The 13,636-nt window shown below is 36.4% G+C and overlaps 1 protein-coding gene and 1 non-coding gene across 2 annotated transcripts; both read left to right on the top strand.

Annotated features, from left to right (window-relative positions):
- The first annotated feature begins 3,692 nt into the window (after window positions 1-3,692).
- Window positions 3,693-10,191, top strand: LOC104602170 (vesicle-associated membrane protein 722). The gene is made up of 5 exons (XM_010265767.3): window positions 3,693-4,335; window positions 8,774-8,915; window positions 9,010-9,130; window positions 9,332-9,394; window positions 9,636-10,191. The coding sequence occupies exons 1-5, from the start codon at window positions 4,146-4,148 to the stop codon at window positions 9,777-9,779; spliced, it is 660 nt and encodes a 219-aa protein (XP_010264069.1). The 5' UTR covers window positions 3,693-4,145; the 3' UTR covers window positions 9,780-10,191.
- Window positions 10,192-12,350: 2,159 nt separating this feature from the next.
- TRNAP-UGG (transfer RNA proline (anticodon UGG)) lies at window positions 12,351-12,422 on the top strand. Its single transcript has one exon. It is a non-coding gene; the product is annotated as a tRNA-Pro (tRNA).
- The last annotated feature ends 1,214 nt before the right edge of the window (window positions 12,423-13,636 follow it).

Raw genomic sequence — 13,636 nt, 5'->3', positions numbered from 1 at the left:
ATCCAGGGACGGGAATTACAAAGAACTAAAGTCTACCATCATGAGTTGGGTCAGTTGTCTACCGGTGGAAAATGGGAATCATAAGTTGGGTGGTTACAACTTAATGCCCTGTCGTTGTCATTATGAAGCCGAAAGGGCTTTTCTTAATGGTATTCCCATCAATACACATCTGATGAAATTTCAACATTGTTGAGCTCCAGCTAAAAGAAAACCACATTTTCCTTTTGACAAACCTGCCAACAAATTGCATTGATTTCTAAGCCTTTGCCCCAATTCATGAAAATTGCAAACAAAAACATACTCATAGTACAAGCTTGTCAAAGTAGGGAAAGTCTCTTTATGGCTGTATTCATTGTTGTTGCCAATGACCCTCTAGAGTTGGTTCTTTGGCTTCACTTTGCTACATAATGAAGGTGGGATTCATAAATTGGTCTCTCTCTATCTCTCTCTAATAAAATCTCCTTCAATTATTATATTTTTGTTTCTAAGTTCTATGGCTAATTTAGGCTCTCCATGATATGGCCAATGGGCTTCACAGGCGCCCTCTTATTTTCATCTCCCTTTGTTGGGAGTGCCTTATTTTCTAGCCCTGAGATTGGTCACTTTGTGTAAAAATAATGCCAAAGGTCAGGACATATCCAGTACCCCTCTTAAGTAGAGTTGTAAAGTGGGCCGGATTGCATGCAGTTCAGCACAGCCTAGCACGATTCAAGCCGTGCCAGCCTGGCCTAAACGCCCATGCCATGCCGGGCTTGGGTTTTGAGGTCTATGAGCCAGTATGATACAGCATAAAAATTGGGTCGCGTGGAACTGACTAATTTATTTAACAATACATGTATATTCAATTTCATTATACTATTTTGTTATAATTTTTTTCCAATTTCATTTTATTATTTCATAATATAAATAACTGTATACATTAAAATAAATATAGAAAAAAATTTAATTTTTTTTTTCAATTTTGTTGTCTATGTTATTAATTTATTTTTAACTTTTTTCATTTTTTAAATTTTTCTAAAATAATCATTCCACCCACGGACCGGCCCAGACCAGATCCACTTGGATCGGGCCATGGGCCATGCCAAGCTTCCCTTTTGAGAGATTCTGGGCCAATCAGGGACAGACCGCAAAAGTGGGCCGTGCCTGCCCAGCACGGCCCATATTATACCTCTGTTCCCAAAGACTCTTAGCCAGCTGATACCAACATTGAGTAATAACCTTTGCTCCTACATCTAAAGGAAATAATTTATAGAGGTGTTTCAAATTAAAAAAGTCCACTGGTAGGATATGGAGATGATTTGGGCTAATGTTGACAGCGTGGTCAATTCCCAAGACGCGTTAACCGTGAACATAAGGTAAACGTCAGCACAACATCAATACATTCTAGAACGCAACGACTGCATTAGACGGACAAATGGAATTAGAATGGACTTTATCAAGCTTAACATTGACATCATGTTTATCATCTTTTTTTTACTAAGGGTCTGTTTGGTTTGCAGAAATATGGGTCTGGAAACAGAATCGGAATGGGCTTATTTCGATTCCAACTGTTTGGTTGGGTGGAATTGGAATCTCATTCCTGTTCTTGCTAGAATGGCATTTTCCCATTTGAGGGAATGACAATTCCCTGCCCCTCCCTTGGGAATGAAATCCCATTCCTGCTGATTTTAATTCCCATTCCCATTTCTGTCTGAACTAAACGGACTATGTGAATCGACCATTCCGATTCTAATTTTGGAAGATTTCGATTCTGATTCTAACTATAAACCAAACGAACCCTAAAATTCAAAATGTCACAACATATCAGTTTTCAAATTCATGAATAGCTTAATACAAAGAATTAGAAGATTTCAATATTTTCAAATTTTAATTGTGATGTGGCAAGAATTCTCTCAAGTTGTTACCAATACATATAATAATTTGTATATTAAGAATATTGATACTTTAAACTTTGTCTATTATTATTTCATTCAAGAAATTACAATCTCTTGGTGGCATTATCCCCATGGACCCCACCTCAGGTATCTGCCAATATTGTCAAACTCGGGTTGGATAGAACCAGAATGCTGATTGGTTCACGATTTTATCAATTAACCGGGTGGTTAATGTAGGAAAATATGTGTAGTAATATGGCTGTCGTAGAGATCAAACCAGAATCCAAACAAACCACTTCCAAACTATAGGAAATTAAAATAGTAATCTGATAAAAATAGATAAAAGCTTATCGGTAGTAGCTGAGTTGCGGCAAGTGTTAATTAACCTTAAAATCGATTTTGCCGTCTCTTGGAATATTTTCATTGGTGCAGAAAGTTTTTGGTGGTCGGTCTCCGGGATATAATAACTCTTAGCATTGGCGTTGTGTGCACTTACAATCCAAAACAGCGAACCAGTTTGTTATGTACACCCAACACAATTTAACAATGAGAAAAACCCAGAGTGGGAGAGAGAGTAAAACACAAAGAAGAATAGCAATTTTCGATGTACACTAATCACAGAAAATTTAGCCATTAAGTAGGCTTAATGCCAAAACAGCATTGTCTCCCATTAACATTGGGAGTTCTCCTACGATTAGGAGAATGCGGTGGTTACAAAATGAACGTTAGAAAACAGACCCTTAATTAAAACATTAAAGCTTTAAAAAAAAAAAGAAAGAAAATAAATAAATGAAAGTTACCTTGAACCTACACGTGCAGTAAGACACGACACGAGGTGACAGGTGGTGCACATGTGTGTTAGCCCAACCCAGCCCGGCCTAGCATGTGTATGCATACGTTAGTCTTAAGTGCATTCTCTCCACAAGCCCATAGGATACAAACTAAAAGTACAAGTTTATAGATAAACTCAAGAGGAATGATCTTTTTAATGATAAAGTACAAAAAGTAACAAGAATTAATTTGAATCACACATAAACCAAAAACAGATACCAATCCAACGAATGAAAATTATTAATTAACCAGGACTCGAAAAAGATCATCGACAGAAAAAATAAAATAAAATAAGAAACAGATCATGGATCACTAATTCAACCATCGGTTCTAGAATGAGACTAAAAACACTGGTCCCTTAGAAGGCTGATAATTGGCATCTATATTACTTTACTTATTACCCTTGCTTGCTATGAAACTTAAAATATTAGATAGAGGAGGACAATTCGGTAATTAACAAGAAAAATTAAATTTGGATCCTTGTAATGGTGGGCCTTCATCCATGAAATATAAAAAAAAATTGCAACTTATGGGGGCCCAGCCCATCTATTGGTCTCATGGTTCCCCTCCCACGCGACATGTACATCTCAGCGTGAATAGTGAACACCTTCCGTATTTTTCATCAGGAGATGTTCCCCAGTACACGGTTAGATGTGGTGTTGGGCGCTGATATTAACTCCCCTCCCACTGGCCCACACCAAAGCAAAGCAAAGACGCTCCTGTTGTCCGTTGAAAAATGAAAACAAAGCGTTCCGCCTTCCGCGTTGGTTGGGGGTGATAGGATTAGTATTAGGTGGAGAAGGTAGGCCATCATTTGGGTCTACCAAATTGCGGGCCCAAGGTTTGATCCAAGACCCGAATTCCATCTCCCTAACCCAATCAGCACCCGCCGCGTCATTTACGTCATTGTAACTACCATCGGAAGTAATGCTACAGATTTGACGTGGTGTGTATCCTTTATTGGCCCAGTATTACGAGTCGATCAGCAGACGATCGAGACTCGTGATTAGATTACTTTTGAAGAATTTTCTTTGCTTCTTACGAACGGGACTCTTCCTCCGGTCATACTTTTGAATTTTGAAAGAAAAAAAGTAGCCACTACATACCTAGTCAAAAGACACTAATACCCTTCATTTATCTAATAATTGCACCTTTTTCTTTTTCTACTCTGCCACTTAAGCACCACTGAGTGGCATTTTCGTTATTACCCATCTAAAGAAAGAGTGAAATATTAAATTGATTTATATTTTTCAGCAACTTATTATAAAATAATTCCTCTCTGCAACTTCCGCCGAACATTTCTTTGTCCTCGCAACAAAAACCGACAACACAGTCTGATTCCTCCTCCATCGTCTCTCCATCTCCATCTCCATCTCTCTCCGTTTTCCTCTCCAATATCACTTCCTCTGCAATTCCTAGGTTAGGATTAGGGTTTGCGAGATGGGGCAACAGTCTTTGATCTATAGCTTCGTCGCTCGAGGAACAGTGGTCCTCGCTGAATACACCGAGTTCACAGGGAATTTCACCAGCATCGCTGCTCAGTGCCTTCAAAAGCTTCCTGCTACCAACAATAAGTTCACCTACAACTGCGATAGCCACACCTTCAATTATCTTGTTGAAAACGGTTTCAGTAAGTCCTCAGATTTGGACTTCTCGCGATTATGTGGATTTGGTTATTTTACTTGCTCGTTCTGATTCGATCTCTCTGTGATTCGTTCTTGAATTGGTTGGGATTTGTGTTTCTGCTTTGGTGATCTATTTCTGTGTGTTCTATTTTTGTTTGTTTTTTGTCAGACTATTCTTTGGTCTTTCAAGTTTGTTTCTCTTGTAAATTTTTTCTTCATCTGAAAAGAATCTTCTATTTCTATTTCTTTTCCTCCAATGCTTGTTCTTGTTGCTTCGAATACTTTCCTCTTCGGTATTTCCTAAATCCACTGTTTCTGTACACTTCTGGCGTCTTTGATCTTAGTATTCGGAAGGAATACTGCAATAATCAGGTTTAGATCAAATTTCAGTTTATCTAGTCTTCAATCTCTTAGCGCCCCAGATTAATCGACTTAGTACAAAAACCATCAAAATGCAAATTGTAAAAGATAATTAGATGTTGATTATGGCTGATACTTCATTGATCCTTTTTTATTCCTCTGACAATGGTAAGAATCATTAAAGGCATTAGACCACAGGAATATAAGATCATAACGAGGACGTTAGTCACTTCCAACTTGGTGTTGTTTTTCCTTTTGTTTCGCCTTATTTTACTTCTAGGTGTCCGAATTATTGACTGTTTCACAAAAGGATGGAATGAAGTAATAACATGCAAATTCTCTTGAGTGCCATTTTCCCGACTTTTGTAACTGATTAAATTTTATACTGCACCTGCATCATTACATACGTACTGTTTTCCTATGAACTGTTTGCTGCAAGCAGAATTTGTATGGCATTTCTTATGCGTGTGAAATTGGTTGGTTATTTGCTTTTGTTACCCTGTGACATGGTACAAAAATCACCGCTAGCCTCATAAATTTTTGCATGATAATCACAATCAAGAGTTTTCGTTGGATACTCTCTTTCATGTGACTACACTATTTTTATTTAAGCTTACTTTTCTAGTGAAAGCTTACTTTTCTAGTGAAACTAATAATAATCACATATTTTACGCATCTTGAGGGGTGTGATTCAGATATTTAGGGTTCCCATGCCATTAAGTTTGTTTAAAGATTTACAAGGCATTAATTTTGTAAACTCTTTACGACCTCCTCAGTTTACTGAATTGTAGTGAGAGTATGTGTTCGAGTTGATCCAGAAGGATATTTTCTTTGAATAAATTAAGTTGAACAAATTTTTTAGGTACTTATCAAAGTTTCTATTAGCATCCAAAGACAAAATGTAGGCACTTTTCTCTGTTTTTTTTTGTCCATTAGACCACCAATTTTCGAATGAAATATAGTCTCTTCAAAATGTGCTTTTGATGATTTGCCTTGATGTATGATATCTTGGGGCAGTTGGTGCCATCGATTCTTGATTAAGATAGGTTGATGCTGGTTTTATTTGAACAGAGTTTAGAATATTGTCTTGATATTTTCTATAAAATCCAAATTCTTGAAATTTGAAGCCTACTATGAACTGTTATTCTTTATTTTATGTATTTTTTGTAACTTTTCTATGGCAGTGTTTGGCCTGTCTTTTGGTCTATGGGAAGCTGAAAGGACCAAAAAAATGGTCTTTTCCTGTTTGGTATTGCATAGACTGAGACCCGAAGGTGAGTGCATGGAAAGACCGAAAAAGCTGAAAATTGGGAAGCTTCAAATGAAGCTTTTGGTCTTTCTGTGCTGAAAATAGCCATCCCAGCTGTTTTTAACATTTCGGTGGAGCACAACAATTACCAAACAGTCTTAGTCTTTAAAGACTAGACCCCAAAAGCTCAGTGCATCTTCTCATGTACTGGGATGTTGAAAGATCTACCTAGAAAGACCTGCCAAACAGCCCTCATATTTATTTAATAACCCTATTATTAAACCCTTGTTTGTGATCTGTTGACCTTACTCCTTGTGTCAGCTGACAGCCCCTTATTGAACCCATTGAAACTGATACTTGATCTGTTGACCTTAACCGGCCTAGTTTTCAATGCTTTGAAATCTGTTGAGGCTGAGCTGAACCTATTTCAGAATTTCGCTTCTTTACTGTGAAGTTCAGCAACTAGACTACTTTAAATTGGGTCATCCTGCATCATCTCTGCTGCAAAGCACAATACTGATATGTTGTTTTTCTTCATTGTGTTTAATTTTCAGCTTGGAGAAGTTTGAGTAATTTGAGTGGTGATCAATTATGAAATTTGTTGCATTTAATTTTAGGTGCTTGCATTTCCTTATGCTTTTGGAACTTCTCTTAGAAGTTCAATAAATGATGTGCCGCAGTGTACACAATACTAGATTACTGATTTTTTTCACTTTTATTAATTTTCCCTGTCGTGTTGGTTTTATAATCTCTCTCTATTTCAACATTTAAATTTTAATATAAAAGTTCTTTTTATAAGAGGCTGTACTTTGAGCATATGGAAACATACTTGGGGTGGAATTTTTGTCCATGTAAAAGGAGTGGGGAGAGGAATAAACAGATTGCTTTTATGCCCCTATGTAGAAGATTTTGCGTCATTTGGCGAAGTTCACTAAATGACCTATTGGCATTAGGGTTGTCAATGGACTCTGAAAGTCTGAAACCCAATCCAACATATGAACTTGGTATTTTGGATTTGAATGGTCTGTTTACATAATTGGATTGTATGCAGATTTAGCCCCATCCATTCTGATTTAATCTTACTGTATCAGGAGTCCAACAAGCACCAATTTGCAAGGTTTGTATCTTGTTTCTCCTTGGACTTGCAAATTGGTTCTTATATTTCATGGACTTGGTTTCTCTAGAGGTGTGAGGTGTAGTTCAGAATGTAAGAGGTATAAGCATCCCAAACACAAGGAGGTGTTAGCATCCTTAAGAGGAGGGGGATGAGGAGGAAGAGGAAGGAGGATCTCATTTTTCCTTTTCTTTTCTTTCTTTTTCTTTCCCTTCCCTTTATTTTTTTTCCTTTCCTTTCCATTTTTTCTTTATACTTAACTTTTTATCTTTTTTTTTTTCTCTTTTTATATAAGGTGTGTGTGAGGCACATGAGGCATACCCCTCTAGTGCGCCTATGAAAAAAGCATATGACGCATATGCCTCTTGCACCTGAGGTGTATGTGTCAGAGGTGTCAACACGTCAGACGTGTACACCTCAGGTCCTTTTTGGGGGCGCCTTGCCCTGGAGGCATGCCTCCAGGTGTATGCCTCCCACGCCTTTTAAAACACTGATTGGAATGGGTGTTTTATACTTTTAAAGATGAGATGCACTTTGTCTCTTCCTACATCAGTCAGAAAGGAAAAGGCCTGTATACTTTCCATGGTGTTTCCCATATCTTAAGTGGATGCTATGTATATTTCTCTAGTGACCAGAAGATTAATAAGGATTAGGGAAATCAACCAGCTAAGTGGTTTTGCTTTGGCATTTATCCAAATAACAAGATCGTATGTATTTCTCTAGGTAATCAAACAGTACTGTATCCTCAATGAATTGCCAGTTACTGTCTCTAGTAAAAATCTAAAGCATATATTGGAGCTAAAGAAGTGTTAACAAGAAGAAAGAGAAAACAGGGGCATGATTCCCAAGTCTATCCATGTAGTATGTGCTTAGAAAGTTGGAATCTAGTCAAATTGTTAACGGGACTCTTCTTTAGGTAGGTAAATGGGCTGCACAATGGGGGTTGCCCTCCCCCAACTCTGAAACCAATCCATGACCATGGTGAAGGTGGGATTTAGTCTCAAGTCTGCTGCAACCAGCTAGAGACCTTACCAGAAAGCTAGCTAGCACTAAGGTGCAAGTCTGGGTTGCTTGAGTTGAAGAATTTCAACTACATTGGGCTCATTTTCAGGCTTGAACCCAATGTAGTTGAAGAATTTTAACAGATACTCCATGTAAACCAAGTTGTGCCCCTAGTTTTTTTTTTTTTTTTTTTGATAAATAAAACACTTGTGACAAGACTTGCACCTTTGTTAGTAGGGTCCAATACAAACTATACTTTGGTATATTAATTGAATGAGTGAATGAAAGAGCTATTTCTATTATAAACATAATAGTAAATATTTATTTATTTATTTATTTAGGAAGCCATCATTTCAAATATATAAAGATTTGAACCATTGGTTAAGGGGACACTGACCAAAATTTTGGGATATCAGTTCCTATTTATATTTTTGATAAAATGTTAGTTCCTATTACTTTAGGGGGTTCTTTTCCAAGCAAATAAGAAGCTGAATTATCAGTTTTAATATATATATATATATATATTGTTTTTTCGATAGATTAATATATATTTTGTTAATTCTTATAATTGGGTGTTTAATGATGTGATCGATGTATGACAGTATGAGTATTCATTCATTTGAGAAATGTATTTTGATGTTTGATCATTATAATTTAATTGCTTATCCTTGTTCTTTTTAATCGAGGCTTGTTTCTGATTTGATCTTGGATCATGCAGCCTACTGTGTGGTGGCAGTTGAGTCTGTTGGAAGACAAATCCCCGTTGCCTTTCTGGAACGAGTTAAGGATGATTTTAACAAGAGATATGGAGGAGGGAAAGCTGCAACTGCTGTAGCCAACAGTCTTAACAAGGAGTTTGGGTACTTTGCCTAATGTCTAGCCCTTTGATGGATGTATTAGCAAGACATATATGATAGAAATGCCAATAATTTACCATTGATATATATATTATAGGCCAAAATTGAAGGAACACATGCAGTACTGTGTTGATCACCCAGAGGAGGTCGGCAAACTAGCAAAAGTGAAGGCTCAGGTGTCAGAAGTCAAGGAAGTGATGATGGAAAATATTGAGAAGGCAAGTGATCATAAATTCTTTCAAGTTTTTATTTTCCTCTTGATGGATTATTATCACTGTCTTATATGTCCATTCACTGCTAAATATTGTTATGGCATTTCAATAACAGAACAGGTGCAACATAATTTCTGCTACTTCTGTGATTTGGAACATGTTATGTGGCAGATTATCTGGTTAGTTAAAATGTCTAATTTTGTGCAGGTTCTTGACCGAGGTGAGAAAATAGAGCTTCTGGTGGACAAAACAGAGAATCTTAAGTCACAGGTTAGTCGGATACTCCTGCTACTTCAATATTAGAAATTAGAATTTCGAAAAACAACTTTACGTTTCATTGTTGGCAATAGCATGTGGCTTGACAGACTATGGAAATGATCAAAAAATGGGGAGAAGGGTATTTCTATCTCTCAGATGGGGACTGGAAACTTTCCCTTAGCTATATTTTACAGTTTGGTTTTTGCCCACATATATATGATGTGTGCTTGCATCCTTGATCTTTTTATTGCAGGCACAAGATTTCCGGCAACAGGGGACCAAGATGAGGAGGAAGATGTGGCTGCAGAATATGAAGATAAAGCTTATAGTTTTGGGTATTATAATTGCTCTGATTCTCATCATAGTCTTGTCCATTTGCCATGGCTTCAATTGCTGATGAAGAACGTTTTCTCTGTTTCTCTTCCTATACTCGTGCTTTTGATTAGAATTGTCATACTGGAGGATTGTTCCTTGTCTTTAGTTCTAATGTTTCCCTTTGTCAATGAATTTTTCCCTTTTACCTTTTGGTCTTCTTTCCCCACCATTTTGGTTATCCACCCCTTTTACTTGTCGCCTAGCATTTTGGGGGGTGGGAATGGTTTGTATTACGCTGCGTGTATAGATTGTACGCATGAATTCTTTATATGTGAGTAGAAGAGTCTCTTGTTTCTGGAAGTTCAAGCTTTTACCTGTTTGGAGAATTTGTTGGAAGTTGGAACTATAACTATATTGTTACCATAACACCAGGTATTGCAATGCTAATTTTCAGCCATTGGGGTTTGTTATCCAATTTGAGCAAACCAGGTGAATATGATTTGTTTTCCTTTTGAAAGTTATAGTTCAAGGAAATTATTTGTTTTCCTTTGTTTAGCATGGAGGAAACAAAAGCAGCATTCTAGGGGGTGTACCAAACATGTTGTCGAACACCCCCCAAGTTAATTGCATTTCATCCATTGATTCGTTCTCTTTTTTGGATAAAAAAAAAAAAGACAAGGATGGAAGTGGAACCTATAATCATCCAGTCATGACAATAGAAAGTTCATTCTTCTCTTCTGAAGGGCATGTGAGGTTGGTGGATATGTGAAGATTATGTAATAATATCTAATCCACTAATGATCCAGAATAGATCTCCCATTAGTATTTCCTGTAAAGAGGGAATAGGTTCCATCCACAATGACAATATACTGGCCGACTAAATATTATGTATATGTTTGGTTCTGTGGGCATTTATTGAAAAAATGCCATCACATTAGTGTCACATAGGTCTTGGTATTTATTGCATATGAAACCACTGTTTGGTTTTACTGTTTATCAAATAAATACTAAAAAATTGAAATGCTTTCATTTATCATTTATGTATATGGGGCATTTGGGGACACATCAAATTCATGTTTCTCCTAATGCCTGGGTATTTTTTGAATTGAAATGCTGATGTGGTACACTATTACACTTTAACTGAGGTGGAAAGCAACTTTATGGGGTGTAACTCGAAATGCCAATAAAATGTCTAACCAAATGAAAAAAAGTAAAAAATGTTTAAAGTATCATAATTAGCATTTTTCAGATAAACGTTTATCTAAAAAATGCCTCTTAGGAAATACTTACAGAACCAAACATATGCTAAATACAAGGTTCAAAGCATCGATCCGTATCGGCCGATACGTGTTGTTCTGAGACTCCACTGATATGCCCCTATAGTGGGTGTATCGGTGGTCTGACAGGTTTAGGGGATGGAGGAAACTTAAACCGCCCCCCCTGAACCGGTTTCAAAAAAAAATAAAAAAATTAAAAGAAAATAGTATCAATTCACCCAATACGTCCACACTGGTGTATCAGGCGTATCGATATTTTGAACCTTAGCTAAATATACAGAAAGAGATTGTAGAGATCAATGAAAATTTAGCCCCAACTTGAAAAAAAAAAAGAAAACCCAAAATCAGTTGAAGGCTTTATTGCTTTGTTGGGGATTGTTGTAGGTTGCATTTGTTTTGATTAATGGGCGAATGTCTCCAGTATTTTTGCGTCTTCTTGGGGTGGAAATATGGCTGCAAAACAGATTCCCTATAGTTTAGATCCAAATCTGATTCAATAATATTTGAATTCAAATAAATCTTATCCATAAGATCCTGATGTGACTTGTAACATCATTCATAAATTAAAGTTAAAATGATCAAATACATTATATTATTATTGATAGAATAAAATAAGAATAAGTTTTATATTTTATATCACGAAGAAGATGACTTGAAAACAACTTCTACAAGATCTGAACCTGATTTTTTGGTAAGCATGCGCATTCAAAATTTCAAATCATCTCTATTGTTTCAAATTCAAATTTCTGACTGAAGTTTTCAGCTGTCATAAATTTCAGGTATCATTTTAAATCCAATTATAAACTGATCGAATTTGGATCACCGTAACTAAATTGGATTTGAATTAGAATTGCGAGAAATAAATACCGTTTGCAGCCCTAGATGAAAACTGGTTAGACTGAAATCATTAAGATACTGTCTCAGGGGTTCCACAAACTTGCAATTAGGAGTTAACTACCTACCAATTGAAGGCCAAGTTACGTGTGCTCAATTTCTTCTATGATGCCAGAACGGTTTGGTCAGGGGTCCGGTTTTCAGGTTGAATAGTCGATCCATTCTGACAAAAAATTAAAAAACGGTCAAAACCATTGAACGATTCGAATGCTCAGGTCAGCGGTTTATTGACCAAATCAACATTTTTTGACAAAAATCCGGTTTTAGTAAGAAAACGAAACTGATCACCTGACCGATTCCCAGTTTTCTGGTTCGATTGTGGTAAATCTGCAAGGCACATCTTCCAGACGTTGTGGTAATATTTATATTTAAATAGTGTTTGGCAACGAACAGGCGTATGACTTACAATTGCATTACATGTCACTGTGATAAGCAAATGTTCTCGAAATTATTATCTATCTAGAGAATTATAAAACATAAATGGGCATTTGGTCTAGTGGTATGATTCTCGCTTTGGGTGCGAGAGGTCCCGAGTTCGATTCTCGGAATGCCCCCACACTTATTTTCTAAATTCTAGATTCTAGATTCTTTCTTTTCTCTCACCAAAAAAGAATCTAAATTGCTGGCTAAACATTATAAGCAATACCCCGTCTTACATTGTATAATTCGAAGTTTCAAACTTCAATATTGTTATAAAAAAAGAACAAAAATTCAAACTTCCATTTTGATCAAATCAACACATTTTCCAGATAAAAAAAAATAATCAGAAAGAAAATAATGAAGCAGGAGCAGCACTTGTGGTAAATTAAATTGATACTGATTCATAATTCATAAACGTAGAAAGTTCCATTAATTGAGCCCACAACTTTTTACCCACAATTTCATCCTTTTTGGTCAAGCCCACGGAAAATTACTCCCTAGTCCCTTACAGATGTTAGGTTCAAATTGTGATCATTTGCAAAATTGTGTATTGAATTAACCGGTTTTCAAAATTGTTTACATGGTCAAGTTTGTCGTTATAACCAAGAATCAAAATTTTGCAACATATTGGCTCATATATCATAGATCATCAATACTATAAACAAGGACCTTTTTGGGCTTTCGACCAAATTTCAGGGGCTAGGCAGGCCTAAGACCAATCCATTGAAAAAAAAAAGGAAATAGCAACAAAAAAAGTTATGGTCAGTCAAAAACCATGGTTCAAAGCATGGTTTTTAAAAACGACCAGGACACTGAACTGGTCAAGGGTCCAGTTACCAAGTCGAACGGTCGGCCTGCTCTGACAAACAAAATAAAAAAAATTTATTAACAAAAAACAGTCAAAACCATTCAAACGGTTAACCGCCCAAGTCAACGGTTTACTGACCAAAATCAACGATTTTAGGCAAATTTCTGGTTTTAGAGAAAACCGAAACTGGTCACCTAACCAGTTCCTGAGTTTTTCAATCCGACTATCTGATTCAGTCCGATTTTGAAAACCATGATTCAAAGTATCGATGCACCCAATAAGCAAGTGTTTTGAACCCTCATAAGCCATCTGTTTGGCATACCAGGAATTGACAATATCATATGAGCGTATCAAAATTTTGAGCCTTGGTCAAAACAATCAATAGACATACTGATTCGAATTAAGTGTATCGATACTTTGAACCATGTTTATAACCATATTGTATATTACCTTTTATACATTACATTCTTTTTCATCAGTAATTTATCATTTGAACGGTTATACATAATAATTCAACATCTTGTCCTGTTTTGGCAATAT

The sequence above is a fragment of the Nelumbo nucifera genome, chromosome 3, assembly GCF_055504915.1.
Source record: "Nelumbo nucifera cultivar China Antique chromosome 3, China Antique-T2T, whole genome shotgun sequence".
NCBI classification, from domain to species: Eukaryota; Viridiplantae; Streptophyta; class Magnoliopsida; order Proteales; family Nelumbonaceae; genus Nelumbo; species Nelumbo nucifera.
This window is presented reverse-complemented; position numbering and strand designations above follow the sequence as displayed.